Raw genomic sequence first — 15,522 nt, forward strand, 5'->3', positions numbered from 1 at the left:
CTTGAACCCTGTCAAGTTATTCTATTGATAAATTCAGATATCTTATACTTGTATTTCTATACCACAACATATAATTTATTTAAATCATTGTAATGTAATTCTCTCGGTAATGTCCTGATCTCTTTTAACTGTAATCCGCTTAGAACCGCAAGGCACAGGCGGAACAGAAATCACTAATGTAATGTAATGTAATATTCCAGGGGCCGCAACATTAGGGTTAATGTAGTGCAATCTTTACTACATCATGATGCAATATGAACTAATGGCTTCCATCAGTCTTATGGACAATGCAAAGCCTGTAGTATATCTTTACAGATTTCATAATGGACTCACCCCTTTTATATCTAGGATATATGGTTTAAGATCTTATACTGCATGTGATTCATCTTATGTTATTTATGTTATTTTATGTCCTTGTGATAAAATATATATTGGTCGTTCCATCAGATCTATGAAATTAAGTCTCAGCAAGCATCGCTGCAGATTGAAGACAATTACTGCTCCTCTAGTTTGACATTTTCTTGTCAAACTAGAGTCATCAGTTTGAGCAGATTCGGTGGTTTATCATTGAACAAGTGCATGCTTCAGTAATAGGGGGCTTGTAGCAATGTAGAAGAATATCAAAGTAAAGCCATTCTAGTTTAATACATTTTAAGCTTTGGTTCAAAAACAGGCAAAAATACCTCCCTCCCCTTCCAATGTTCAGTCAACTGTAGTCAGTGTTTTTTAATCTCTAATCACCACCAACTAAATTAGCCCCAGATATGCAATGCCAAGGTATGTCTAAGCACCAGCACTGAATATCAGGACATAACCAGGAACTAGCCTCCAGCACTCGTATCCAAGTCCCAGTCAATATTCAGTTGTGACCTGCCTAACACACTTAGCTGGGTCAAGCTGAAGATTGGCTGGGACTCAAATAATGGGGTCTGACAGTCCAAAAAAAAATCCCTCTATTGCATTTTCCAGACCTCTGTGAGCCCTCGCACTTGATCCACAAATTTCCCCTCTCTCTGGTGATCCCCCTCTTCTGATCTTACAACCCTCCTGCCCCCTAATTCCCATTCCAAGGCCTTCCCCATATGGAAGAGCCACTGATAAGACTCCCTACCCTATAACCTCGACCATTTGCCACTCCCAGGACTTACCTGGAAATGATACGAAGGGAACTTAGATGTATGTATACGAATGCTAGAAGTCTAGGTAACAAAATGGGGGAACTAGAGACAATAGCAAGACATGACATATTGGATATCATTGGCATAACAGAAACATGGTGGAATGAAGAAAACAAATGGGACACAGTACTACAGGGATACAAACTGTATAGAAGAGATCGAGTAGGGCAGAAAGGTGGAGGTATTGCTCTATATGTTAAGGAGGGAATAGATTCTGTTGAAATGGTTACAACAGAAATGAAAGAGAAGCTTGAGTCACTCTGGATCAAAATTCCTGGTCAATATGGCGCAGATACGAAAATTGGCCTTTACTATTGTCCACCAGGACAGGCGGAGGAAACTGACTCAGAAATGATGGAGGAAATCAAACAAGAATGCAAGACAGGCAATATAATTATATTGGGAGACTTCAATTTCCCAGGGATAGACTGGAAACTAGCAACCTCCAACTGCGGCAAGGAGGCCAAGTTCCTGGAGGTGCTAGGGGATTGCTTCCTGGAACAAATGGTAAAAGAGCCGACAAGAGGCAACGCCACCTTGGACTTGGTCCTAAATGGCCTCACGGGACCGATAACAGAAGTGGAAGTCATGGTTCCACTGGGAACGAGTGATCACAATGTAATCAACTTTAAACTTGACATCGGGAAAGGGAAACATGCCAAAACCTTAACCACCACCTTGAACTTTAAAAAGGGTAAATACGATAGCATGAGAGCCATGGTAGAAAAACGACTTGAGAAGATGGTGGACAAACTTGAAACGGTTGATCAGGCATGGACCCTACTGAAAAATACTATCACAGAAGCACAAGATCTCTACATTCCGAGGATTTCCAAAGATCGGAGAACAAAGAGCAAAAGAGAACCGGCATGGCTTACCATACAGGTGAAGGAAGCCATAAAAGAAAAGATGGACTCTTTCAAAAAATGGAAATGCATAAAGACAACCGAAGCCTGGAACAAACATAAAGATGATCAGAAGAAATGTCACAAGGCGGTGAGGGATGCAAAACAGGAATATGAGGAAAAAATAGCCCAGGAGGCCAAAAACTTCAAGCCCTTCTTTAGATACGTGAAAGGGAAAAACCCTGCAAAAGAGGCAGTGGGACCCCTGGACGACCAGGGAAGAAAAGGGTACATCAAGGAAGATAAACAAATCGCAGACAAACTAAATTCCTTCTTTGCGTCCGTTTTTACGAAGGAGGACACCTCAACAATACCTGAAGCGGAGAAAGTGTTTGCAGGAGAAATAGAAGACAGCCTCACCACAGTTGAAGTGGACTTAGACCAGATATACTATCAGATCGACAAACTTAAAAGTGACAAATCCCCTGGACCGGATGGGATTCATCCGAGAGTCTTAAAGGAATTGAAGGTTGAAATCGGAGAGTTATTGCAAAAACTTGCAAACCTGACAATCAGAACTGGACAGATACCGGACGACTGGAGGATAGCGAACGTCACCCCAATTTTCAAAAAAGGATCGAGAGGGGAACCGGGCAACTATAGACCTGTGAGTCTTACGTCTGTCCCTGGCAAGATGGTTGAAGCACTGATCAAGGATAGCATAGTCCGGCACTTGGACGCACACGACTTGATGAAACCCAGTCAACATGGATTCAGGAAAGGGAAATCATGTTTGACGAATTTACTCCAATTTTTTGAGACCGTGAACGAGCAAATTGATAGTGGGAAGCCGGTGGACATAATATACTTGGACTTCCAGAAAGCGTTCGACAAAGTTCCACACGAAAGACTTCTCAAGAAACTACAAAGCCATGGCATAGAGGGGGATATACAAAGATGGATAGGCAAATGGCTAGAAAACCGAAAGCAGAGAGTGGGCATAAATGGGAAGTTCTCCGACTGGGAGAAAGTGACTAGTGGTGTACCCCAGGGCTCGGTACTTGGGCCGATCCTTTTTAATATTTATATCAATGACCTGGAGGAAGGAACATCCAGTGAGATCATCAAGTTTGCAGATGATACAAAACTATGCCGGGCAATCAGATCGCAGGAGGATAGAGAGAAACTCCAGAGCGACTTGTGTCGGTTAGAAACATGGGCGGAGAAATGGCAGATGAAGTTCAATGTGGAGAAATGCAAGGTAATGCATTTAGGCAATAAGAATAAGGAATACGAGTATACAATGTCAGGTGCAACTCTGGGGAAGAGTGAACAAGAAAAGGACCTGGGTGTACTGATAGATAGGACCCTGAAGCCGTCGGCACAATGCGCGGCAGCGGCAAAGAAGGCAAATAGAATGTTGGGCATGATAAAGAAAGGAATCTCGAGTAGATCGGAGAAAGTTATAATGCCGCTTTATAGGGCAATGGTCAGACCACACTTGGAATACTGCGTCCAACATTGGTCTCCCTACCTAAAGAAGGATATAAAACTGCTGGAGAGGGTGCAGAGATGAGCAACAAAACTGGTGAAGGGTATGGAGAAACTGGAATACGAGGACAGACTTATAACACTAGGATTGTTCTCCCTTGAGAAAAGGAGACTGCGTGGGGATATGATCGAGACCTTCAAAATACTGAAAGGAATCGACAAAATAGAGCAGAGAAGATTACTTACATTGTCCAATTTGACACGGACTAGAGGACATGTAATGAAGCTAAGGGGGGACAGGTTCAGGACTAATGTCAGGAAGTTCTGCTTCACTCAGAGAGTGGTTGACACCTGGAATGCCCTCCCAGAGGAGATTATGGCGGAATCGACCGTCCTAGGCTTCAAGAGCAAACTAGATGCATATCTCCTTAAGAGAGGCATATAAGGATATGGTAGACTATAAATTACGCCAGGTGTACACCTGGCAGGGCCTCCGCATGTGCGGATCGCCGGACTTGATGGACCGAAGGTCTGATCCGGAGAAGGCAGTTCTTATGTTCTTATACTTGGTGGACTAGGGGATCAAAACAGATGCGGTCCCTCTCTCCTCCTGACATGTCCAGTTCCAGGTTGAAAATGGCAGCAAAGACCTTATGGCTTGTGCCACATCCCTCTACACTACCAGGGAGCATCTCAGGGTGGCAAGTGTTCTGGAGGATGTGAGAGGGAGTCTTGTCAATGTCCTTCCATAAGGGAGGGGCTTAAAATGAGGAACTAGGGGGGTTTGGAATCAGGGAGGCATGTTGCAAGATCTGGCACCCAGATAGCCAAGTAGACACAATTAGGACTGCCTTATGTGCAGTCCTATCTGCCCACTTTGCTTACAGAAACTGACCCTGAATACGGCTTGTTGATGCAAACTTCCAGCTCCTCCTCCAAACTACCCCATCACTGCCCAGAATCCATGAGGATGCTTAAATACAATATTCAGCTGCACTGCTCAATTAAATGCCAATGAATATTGGTATTTGGTATACTCGGTATAATTTAAGTGGGCAAGAGGCTCTCCAGCTTCTTTAAACCACACTGAACATCAAGCCCACCAAGTCTAAGAATTATACAATACGCATTTTAACTCAAACCTCTTTCAACAATTTGCATAACAAACTGAACACTACAGGTATACCTCATGAAACTCACAAGCCAAAGACTAAATAATTCCAAGTCGGTGAGCTAGTAGTTTCCATCAGTTTCTAAAAGTACAGTTATTAAATTAAAAAATAGATCTTGGATCTACACTTTAGACCATAACAGTTTACCTTGGCAGTTTCTTCCATTGGGTGCTAGTGTATAGCCGACAGAAGGGCAAGAACACTGAAAACTTCCTGGAATATTGTTGCAGCGATAGGCACAGATATGACCCCCAGTGGGTAAAGCGCATTCATCAATATCTGCAAAATATTGCACAAAAGGATTAAAAGTTACTAGCAGAAAAGTCAACAGTAAGCTGAATCATCATCTAATATAATAAAATGGTAGGCTGCGCATGCGCACTTAAAAAAACGTGTTCCCTGATCCGTCGCGAAAACACGATTGCGCATGCGCGGGTTTTACGTCACCACTTGCTCGCGGCGGCTTTCAAATAAAAAAAAAAAATTACACAGCTGCAGCGGCCTTCCTCACCCCCGCCTCTCACTGTCAATGGTACCGGCTCCTCTCTCGAACTGCACCAGGATCGAGAGAAGAGCTGCAGCGCCGGCTTTCAACTTAAAACAAAAAAAATTAAAAAACCCCAACTGGAGATCGCCGCTCTCACCCGGCTCCCACTGTGCAAACCCCACTCCCAACTGGAGATCGCCGCTCTCAACCCCCTCCCCCCCTCCAACTGGAGATCACCGCTCCCACCCGCTCCCACTTTGCAACCCCCCCTCAACTGGAGATCGCCGCTCTCACCCCCCTCCCCCCCAACTGGAGATCACCGTTCTCACCCGCTCACACTGTGCAACCCCCCCCCATGGGAGGATGCGCCGCAGCAAAGTGCTGCACAGGTACTGGAGGGGGAGAGACATATCGCTTCTGCACCGGTACAAACATCCCTCCAGCGTTGGCACTCGCTGCACATTAAACAGGCTGCTTCGGCCTTTCTCCTGCAGTTGAGTCCCTTTGCTGCTTCACTGATTACGTCATCAATGACGCAACAGAGAGCCTCAACGGCAGAAGAAAGCAGAAGCAGCCTGTTTAACGTGCAGCGACTGCCAACGCTGGAGGGAGGTTTGATATTAAAGTCATCTTGCAGGGAGGGTCGCAGAGTCAGCGGGGGTTGGGCTGGGAGGGGAGAGAAGCGTCTGCCTCGCGTGCTTCAGGCAGCAGCAGCGTTTACAATTCGCTGCTGTTGCTGGCTTCAGGCCTTCCTCTCTGGCCGGTCCTGCCTACTTCCTGTTTTCATGAAGACAGGACCGGCCAGAGAGAAAGACCTGAAGCCAGCAACAGCAATGAATTGTGAATGCTGCTGACCAATGAAGTAGTTAAATGAGGAAAGGGAGCAGAGGGGGAGAGAATGCCTTGGAGGGAAGGAGGAAGGTATGCCAGACCAAGGCAAAAGGAAGGAGGAGATGGAGAGAGGCCATATGGGAGAGAAAGAGAGAGATAGAAAGAGAAGAGAGGGCAGTGAATGGAAGGGGCAACATAGAGGGTGAACAGTATTCTAGCACCCGTTAATGTAACGGGCTTAAAGACTAGTAAATTATATCACACTACTGAAGTAAAAAAAGAATAAACAGCTTGCATCGCTATGTGAAAGAAATAATTAGGGGCATAATCAAAAAACTAGAGCATCAAATAAAAAAACTTAAGTTGGCACTTGGATGTCCTAATCGCCAGGCCATCCAAAATCATTGGAACCATTTTCCTGGACGTCTAACAACACATTTCACCCGCTGTGCATCCAGAGTTCAAATGGGAGTGTTAAGAGGTGTGTTATGGAAATGTTATGGGCTTGCTTTGGCAAACTAGACTTGGGCGTCTTGCTGGGATAATCAAACTTTTTGCAAAAAATCCTGGCTGGAACTTAGATGTTTTGGGCTAGACCTCTTTTGGAAGCATCTAAGTAGCAAAAAGGTACCCAAACTGACCCTGGAAGGATTAAATAATGACCCCCACACCCTCCACCAGTGATAATTAATTCCCTCCCACCCCTCAAAAATCTGAATGAAAGAGTACATATCTGTCTCTAGAACAGGGCACCTAGTATGGAAATCCTAGTAGAGCATCACACAGGTGTCTTAAATAGCTAGGTAGCTGGGCTAGTGAACCATAGAAAGGAGAAGAAAAACCCATAAAGCACTCTAACCACAACAGCTATAGTGTTAAGTATGAGCCTGCTAATAGGTGCCCCCTGTAGCCATAAGGGCTATTGGGGTGATAGACATGTGGTTATAGTAGGTTTTATGGGAGTTTTGGAGGGTTCAGCATAAATTATAAGGGGTATATGGTGAGATGTATATCTGGCACCCTTTATGTAAATTTCACAGCAGTGTCCTCTAAAATGCCCCACAACTCTGTTGTCATGTCTATGTGGCCAGTCCATTAGAATGGTGACCCCCACCAATGTCTAAATAATGCTGATTTGGCCGTTTCTAACTTGTATGGTTTTGTGGTTGAAAATGGTGAATAAAGTTAGAAGTTCTGGTGGTCTAGACATTTTGGCGGTCAAGACATCCAAGTAGGTGATTTTCAAAAAAATTATTTGAATATTCCATTCGAAAATGGACATTTCTGTGCTTCTGACTTTGGATGTTTAGTGGGAAACATCCAAATCAGACGTAGACATCCTTTATGAAAATGGCCTTCCACACTTCCTGGGTGAAAATTTAAAAAGCACTATTTTCATTATTGAAAGGATATTGTTTTGTTTATGACATCTAAAGCAGCTCAAGGCGAAATATGGCATCACATCTGACTTCAGTAAAGGAATTTAGGGATCCTTTTACTAAAAGCTGCGATAATGGTTTTAGCGCGCGCTAGATGCCAACGCCAGCATTGAACTGGCATTAGTTCTAGTTGCATAGCGCAGGTTTAGCACGGCGAATGCAAAATGCTCCAGTTACGTCGGTGAGCAGCCTGCAGGAAGTGCCGCAATTGGGCAAAACCACTGTTGCCTTCCAAGAGCCAGATACAACCCTCAGCTGACGTTCGAGCTCCACCCCCGCAGCCCCGGATAACGAGCTCACCAAGGGGTGAGGAAACCCTGGAGATAGGGCAGTTTCCGTCCCTTGAGGCAAGTTTACCAGCTTCAGAGAGCTCAGAAGGAGGAGTACTCCATCGGGAAAGCCCAGCTAAGGAACCGGAGGCGATTCCATCTGCGAATGAGAGGAATTACCAGCCGGAGGAGAGGAAAATGACTTCTGCATTTGGTGAGAACTTTTTCACTTGTCAGCAACCTATTGCTTCTATTAAACCCTCTGAAGTTACTCTAGAGGCACTTTGGGATTTAGTGGCTAATTTTGGTAAAGCCATTAATCCCTATTTTCAATATATAGAAGGGAAACTGATTGAACACACAAAGGAATTGAAAGAAGTTAAAATGGAATTGAGTGACTCTAAATCCAGTATTCAGAACTTAATTTCCTCCAAACAGATCCAAGAGACAATAATTAAAGATAATGTCAATCTTAGGAGGAAAATTGAAATGTTGGTGAACACCGCACAAAGTAATAACTTAAGATTGATTAATTTTTCCAAAGTCACTTTGGTGACTCCAAGGGAAATGATCAAAAGATATTTTCAGGAAATTCTGGGAATTTTAGATAAACTCTTACCTCCACTTTCTCAAGTGTACTATTTGCCTGCTGGTGGTCAAAGTCAACATCGGAGGTCTAGAGCTTAAGAGGCAATGGACGTCTCAACGTTACTTGAGACGTCAGACAAAGAAATCGCGACCCCAGCAACATTAATAATTTCCGTTGCTCTCCAATCAGATAAGGCATAGATTCTGAGTTTATTCTTTAAGAACAAACAGAAAGAATTTCTTGGACATAAAATACAGATGTTTCCCGATGTATCACATGAGACGCAGAAGCGTAGGTGTGAATTTCTTTTACTTAAGCCAGGAGCGTTAGCTTTGGGGGCTACTTTTTACTTGCGACATCCTTGCAAGTGTATTGTCCATCACCAAATGAATAAGTATGTTTTCTTTGAACCTTTTCAATTAACTATATCCCGGTTGGATAAAGGAAAATCTTAAGCTCATTAGAAAGTTATGCATTTTGCTCTCAGCTTAAGGCAGTGATTCTTTAACTTTACTTTCTATTTTCTTGCTAATTGTGTAAGTTTTGGATCCAATTTGAGGACTTGAGTAAAGTTAAGCCACTGTAACTTTTATGTTCTATTATGAATTTATTTGTTTAACAATCTTTTTTGTTTTTATTGTTGTAGATTGTACCTGGCTTGATTTCTTTTCTGCACTGGTCTAGGTCCTGGCAACTCAGCTTCAATGCCAAAAAATGCAAAGTCATGCACCTGGGCAGCCAAAATCCATGCAAGACTTACACCCTTAATGGTGAGATCCTAACAAGAACTGAAGCAGAACGAGACTTAGGGGTGATCGTCAGTGAGAACATGAAGACTGCTAATCAAGTGGAGCAAGCTTCATCCAAGGCAAGGCAAATCATAGGTTGCATATGCAGGAGTTTCGTCAGCCGTAAGCCTGAAGTCATTATGCCATTGTATAGATCCATGGTGAGGCCCCACCTGGAATACTGTGTGCAATTCTGGAGGCTGCATTACCGTAAGGATGTGCTGAGACTGGAGTCGGTCCAGAGAATGGCCACCCGGATGATCTCGGGACTCAAGGATCTCCCGTACGAGGAACAGCTGGCTAAGTTGTAGCTGTACTCACTCGAGGAACGCAGAGAGAGGGGTGACATAATCAAGACATTCAAGTATCTCACTGGCCGCATCGAGGTGGAAGAAGATATCTTCTTTTTCAAGGGTCCCGCGGCAACAAGGAGGCATCCGTGGAAAATCAGGGGCGGGAAACTGCACGGGGACACCAGGAAATTCTTTTTCACTGAAAGGGTGGTTGATCGCTGGAATAGTCCTCCACTTCAGGTTATAGAGGCCAGCAGCGTGCCTGATTTTAAGGCCAAATGAGATAGACACGTGGGATCTATTCACAGAAAAAGGTATGGGAGGGTCATTGGGGTGGGTAGACTAGATGGGCCGTGGCCCTTATCTGCCGTCTGTTTCTATGTTATGTTAAAATCTATAAATAAATAAAGAAAAAATGAAAACAGTGCATTGAATTATACATACAATTGACTTCAAGACAGTACTTACAATCGTTCAAAGAAATACTACAAAACATTCCCCCCCTCCCACCCTATTCAAGAACCCAAACTCTTTCATTTAGTCAATTAATACAATAAAATATAATACCTGTAGGGATGGAGGTCTGATAAGTTCTGATCCAGGGCATCAGAACACAGGCAAGGTCAGCACACAGGCAGTTCTGAACCAGACCAGGTCGGCACACTGATCTAGGCCCTGTGTGCGGATCTAGGCCCTGAGTAAGGCTTTTAGGCCCTGTGTAGAAGTATGAATTATTTCTCTTTCCCTCTTGTAAAAGCATATGCACCTTATTAGTAATTATTGAAAATGTGGTAGAAATGCGAGTGACGTGTTTGGGGCACCAGACTGTGTGTGAGAATGTGTTTGATTAGGTGTGTGAATTGTGGATGTGTCGTTATATTTGAAATGTGCATATCAAAATAAAACATTACTACCAACCCATTAGATTTTGCAGCTTCCAGAGGCACTATATGGAAATGATTAAGTTAGCGCCAAGGGGAATAAGAAAGATTTCCCAACTAACTAATTTTATGACTGAAACTGAAGTATCATGTACCAGGTTTACATCATGGGGAAACGTAGCCAGAATATTACCCTGGGATGCCATGATCATTTATACCCCCATTGTAGCAACTCCTAAAAATCTGTCAGGTGCTAGGGTAAGAATTGTACTAGAAATTGCATTAACAGTGCAATTAGCTTTATGGAACTGTTCACATTTTGTAAATATTTCCTATATTAATGCTCACATTGACTTGCCTACAGGATATTCCCTGCTAATTTAACACACCTTACCACCTACCTCGACTTCAGAAAATCACTCAAAACCCACCTTTTCAGCAAACAAGACCCTTAACTGACCCTTCAGACTCTTCTCCTGCACGATAGCTCCTATCTCCCCCTGCTTCTCCTTCCTACTTCCTTCCTCATCCACCAAGTCTGACCAAATCCGATGTAAATCCGATTAATTTGTTGTAATTCTGCCCTCTTCATCTATGAAGTTGGCTAAACTTGTTGTAAATTTCCCTTTTCATCTGCCAAGTTTTGGCTACAGTTGTTGTAAATCCTATAAATTTGTTGTAAATCTACAAGTCTATACGGATCCTAATCTAATTTAATGTAAACCGCCTAGAACTCGCTGGGTATGGCGGTATATAAGAATAAAATTATTATTATTATTATAGTAGATGACAGCAGATAAAGACTCAAATGGTCCATCCAGTCTGCCCAACCTGATTTAATTTAAATTTTTAAATTTTTTTTCTTAGCTATTTCTGGGCAAGAATCCAAAGCTCTACCCGGTACTGTGCTTGGGTTCCAACTGCCGAAATCTCAGTTAAAACCTACTCCAGCCCATCTACACCCTCCCCAGTCCATCCCCCACCAACGGCCACACACAGACAAAGACCATGCAAGTCTGCCCAGTACTGGCCTTAGTTCAATATTTAATATTATTGTCTGATTCTAGATCCTCTGTATTCATCCCACACTTCTTTGAACTCAGTCACAGTTTTACTCTCCACCACCAATCTAGGGAGCACATTCTAGGCATCCACCACCCTCTCCGTAAAGTAGAATTTCCTAACATTGCCTTTGAATCTACCACCCCTCAACCTCAAATTATGTCCTCTGGTTTTACCATTTTCCTTTCTCTGGAAAAGATTTTGTTCTACGTTAATACCCTTCAAGTATTTGAACGTCTGAATCATATCTCCCCTGTCCCTCCTTTCCTCTAGGGTATATATATTCAGGGCTTCCAGTCTATCCTCATAGTCTTCTGACGCAAGCCTATCATTTTCGTAGCCCTCCTATGGACCGCTTCAAATCTTCTTATGTCCTTCGCCAGATATGGTCTCCAAAACTGAACACAATACTCCAAGTGAGGCCTTACCAATGATCTGTACAGGGGCATCAACACCTTCTTCCTTCTACTGGCTATGCCTCTCTTTATACAGCCCAGCATCCTACTGGCAGCAGCCACTGCCTTGTCATACTGTTTTTTCGCCTTTAGATCTTCGGACACTATCACCCCAAGGTCCCTCTCCCCGTCTGTGCATATCAGCTTCTCTCCTCCTAGCATATTCGGTTCCTTCCGATTATTAATCCCCAAATGCATTACTCTGCATTTCTTTGCATTGAATTTTAGTTGCCAGGCATTAGACCATTCCTCTAACTTTTGCAGATCCTTTTTCATATTTTCCACTCCCTCTTCAGTGTCTACTCTGTTACAAATCTTGGTAACATCTGCAAAAAGGCACACTTTTCCTTCTAACCCTTCAGCAATGTCACTCACAAACATATTGAACAGAATCGGCCCCAGCACCGAACCCTGAGGGACTCCACTACTCACCTTTCCTTCCTCCGAGTGACTTCCATTAACCACCACCCTCTGGGGTCTGTCCAACAGCCAGTTTCTAACCCAGTTCACCAGTTTGGGTCCTAACTTCAGCCCTTCAAATTTGTTCAACAGTCTTCTATGAGGAACTGTATCAAAGGCTTTGCTGAAATCTAAGTAAATTACATCTAGCATATGTCCTCAATCCAGCTCTCTGGTTAATCCAGCAATGTAATAGTAATGTTAACTTGCTCTCAAAAGCTAAACTTATTTCTTTGACAGTCTCTTTATTTGGTGTGCCTGGGTTAGCATGATAGAATTAATAAACCTTTACCCCCGATTAGCTTGTGCATTAGCCAAAAACACATCGATCATACCTCACACAGCACTTAGCTTGTTAAATCAAGAATAGAGAGTTGCGCGGGGACAGAAATCCCACCCGTCCCCGCCAAAGTCCCACCCGTCCCCATGAGGAATCCCCTCCGTCCTCGCCCGTCCCTATAAACTTCAGAAATAGTTATTTCATTTAATTATGCTACTGAATTAAAGGCTCTGGTAGAAACCCATTTACAAATAAGCAAAAAGACTTTATTAATTTGGAAATATTAATTGGGAAGAATACATACTTTGTAAACGGGTTTCTACCAGAGCCTCTAATGTTTATAAATTTTTATCAACACAACTAATATACTACTTTATTCTGAAGCAAAAAAAAAAAAAAAATAGAATTCTTTTCCTACCTTTGTTGCCTGGTTTCTGCTTTCCTCATGTTCTCATTCAATTCCTTCTATCCACTGTCTCTCTTCTCTCTGCGTCTTCCATTTGCTCTGTTACTGTGCCTCTCCCTTTCTCCCCCCTTCCAAATTGGTCTGGCACTCATCTTCTTCCCTCCGCTCCCCCCATAGTCTGGCATCTCTGTCTTCTTCCCTGCCAGCGTCTTCTCCCCACTCTCTCTTCCCCATTTCCTTTCAGCATCCTTCTCCCCCCATCTTCCCCATGTCCTGTCAGCATCCTTCTCCTCCCTCTGTCTTCCACATGTGCTTTCAGTGTCCTTCTCCCCCCTCTGTCTTCCACATGTGCTTTCAGTGTCCTTCACCCTCCTCTGTCTTCCCCATGTCCTTTCAGCGTCCTTCTCCCCCTCTGTCTTCCCCATGTCCTTTCAGTGTCCTTCTCCACCCCTTTGTCTTCCCCAGTGCTTTCAGGGTCCTTCTCCCCCCTCAGTTTTACCCATTTCCCTTAAGCGTCTTTTCCTCTCCACTCCACCTTTCCTCCCTTTCTCTCTCCCTGCCCCCTTACCTTCGTGGTGCTTCACCACCCGACCGACAACAGAACAGGCCCAGTCCGACAAACCTCCCAGAGAAGCCAACCCAGGGGAGGTGGGTGGGACGTTGGAATAGCTGCCTGCTGTCCCTGGATAACAACTGTTACGGTAAGTAACATTGCTTTATCCCAGGACAAGCAGGCAGTTATTCTCACTAGTGGGTGACCTCCAAGCTAACCACAATGGGATGGAGGGAGAGTTGGCAACTAAGGAGAATAAATTTTGTAACACTGTTTGGCCAAACTGTCCATCCCGTCTGGAGAAGGTATCCAGACAATAGTGTGAGGTGAAGGTATGAACCGAGGACCAAGTGGCAGCTTTACAAATCTCCTCAATCTGTGACGATCTGAGGAAAGCTACAGAGGCTGCCATTGCTCTGACCTTATGGGCTGTGACTTTACTGTGAAGGGGTAATCCAGCCTGGGCATAGCAGAAAGAGATACAAGCCACCATCCAGTTGGAGATGGTGCGCTTAGAGATAGGGCATCCCAACTTGTTCGGATCAAAGGAGATGAAAAGTTGAGGAGCAGTTCTGTGAGGCTTGGTGCGTTCCAGGTAGAAAGCCAAATCACGTTTACAATCCAGAGTGTGAAGAGCTGATTCTCCAGGATGAGAATGAGGCTTTGGAAAAAACACAGGAAGAACAATGGATTGATTCAGATGAAATTCCGAGACCACTTTGGGGAGGAATTTGGGATGAGTGCGGAGGACCACCTTGTCATGATGAAACACTGTAAAGGACGGATCCGCAACCAATGCTTGAAGTTCACTCACTCGACAGGCAGAAGTGAGGCCAATGAGAAGCACCACTTTCTAAGTGAGAAATTTCAGAGGAGCCTTGCTAAGAGGTTCAAATTGAGGCTTCATGAGTTGAGAAAGAACAACATTGAGGTCCCAAACCACCAGAGGCGGTTTGAGGGGAGGACTGACATGGAAAAGTCCTTTCATGAACCTGGAAACCACAGGTTGTGCAGACAGAGGTTTCCCTTCAAGAGGCTGGTGAAAAGCAGCAATTGCACTAAGATGGACTCTGATTGATGTAGACTTGAGACCAGAACGAGACAGGTGCAAAAGGTAGTCCAAAACAGAGGACAAGGAGGCGTGTTGAGATTCTTTGTGATGAGAAAAACACCAAGTAGAGAATCTAGTCCATTTCTGAGAATAGCACTGTCTAGTAGCAGGCTTCCTTGAAGCTTCCAAAACATCCCGCACAGCTGGTGAAAACTGAAGGGAAGTTACGCTGAGAGGAACCAAGCTGTCAGGTGTAGCGACTGCAGGTTGGGATGAAGCAGAGACCTCAGATGCTGCGTAAGCAGAGATGGAAACACTGGCAGAAGGAAGGGCTCCCTGCTGCTGAGTTGCAGAAGAAGGGAGTACCAAGGTTGTCTGGGCCACCGAGGAGCAATCAGAATCATGGTGGCCCAGTCGGACTTTAGCTTGACCAGAGTCTTTTCAATGAGAGGAAACGGAGGAAACGCATACAGAAAGAGATTCCTCCAGTCCAGAAGAAAAGCATCTGCCTCGAGACGATGAGGAGTGTAGATCCTGGAGCAGAACTGAGGCAGTTTGAAGTTGTGGGGAGCTGCAAAGAGGTCTATCTGAGGCGTTCCCCATAGGGAGAAGATTTGATGAAGGGGCGTGGAATGGAGAGTCCACTCGTGAGGCTGTAGAAGGCGACTCAAGTTGTCCGCCAAGGCATTGTCCGACCCCTGAATGTAGACAGCTTTGAGGAAGGTGTGGTGGCGAATCGCCCAATCCCAAACTTTCAGAGCTTCCTGACAGAGGGAGGCCGATCCCGTGCCGCCCTGTTTGTTGACATAGTACATGGCGACCTGATTGTCCGTACGAATGAGGACCACCATGTCGTGCAGTAGATGCTGAAAAGCGGTGAGAGCATTGAAAATCGCCCCGAGTTCCAGGAGATTGATATGGCACAGACGATCCGCACTTGTCCAATAGCCCTGGGTGCGGAGCCCGTCCAGATAAGCCCCCCAAGCATAGGTC

At 44.5% G+C, this 15,522-nt stretch overlaps 1 protein-coding gene across 2 annotated transcripts in view; it reads right to left on the reverse strand.

The window, feature by feature from the left end:
* The window catches only part of FBLN1 (fibulin 1), a 338,157-nt gene that overhangs the window by 66,632 nt on the left and 256,003 nt on the right, over nt 1–15,522 (reverse strand). For both annotated transcript variants that reach the window (XM_033951176.1, XM_033951177.1), the window contains exon 13: nt 4,834–4,965. In XM_033951176.1, the coding sequence (XP_033807067.1) occupies nt 4,834–4,965 (132 nt within the window). The remainder of the gene's footprint in view (nt 1–4,833; nt 4,966–15,522) is intronic.

Source organism: Geotrypetes seraphini, chromosome 7 (genome assembly GCF_902459505.1).
Source record: "Geotrypetes seraphini chromosome 7, aGeoSer1.1, whole genome shotgun sequence".
NCBI lineage: Eukaryota > Metazoa > Chordata > Amphibia > Gymnophiona > Dermophiidae > Geotrypetes > Geotrypetes seraphini.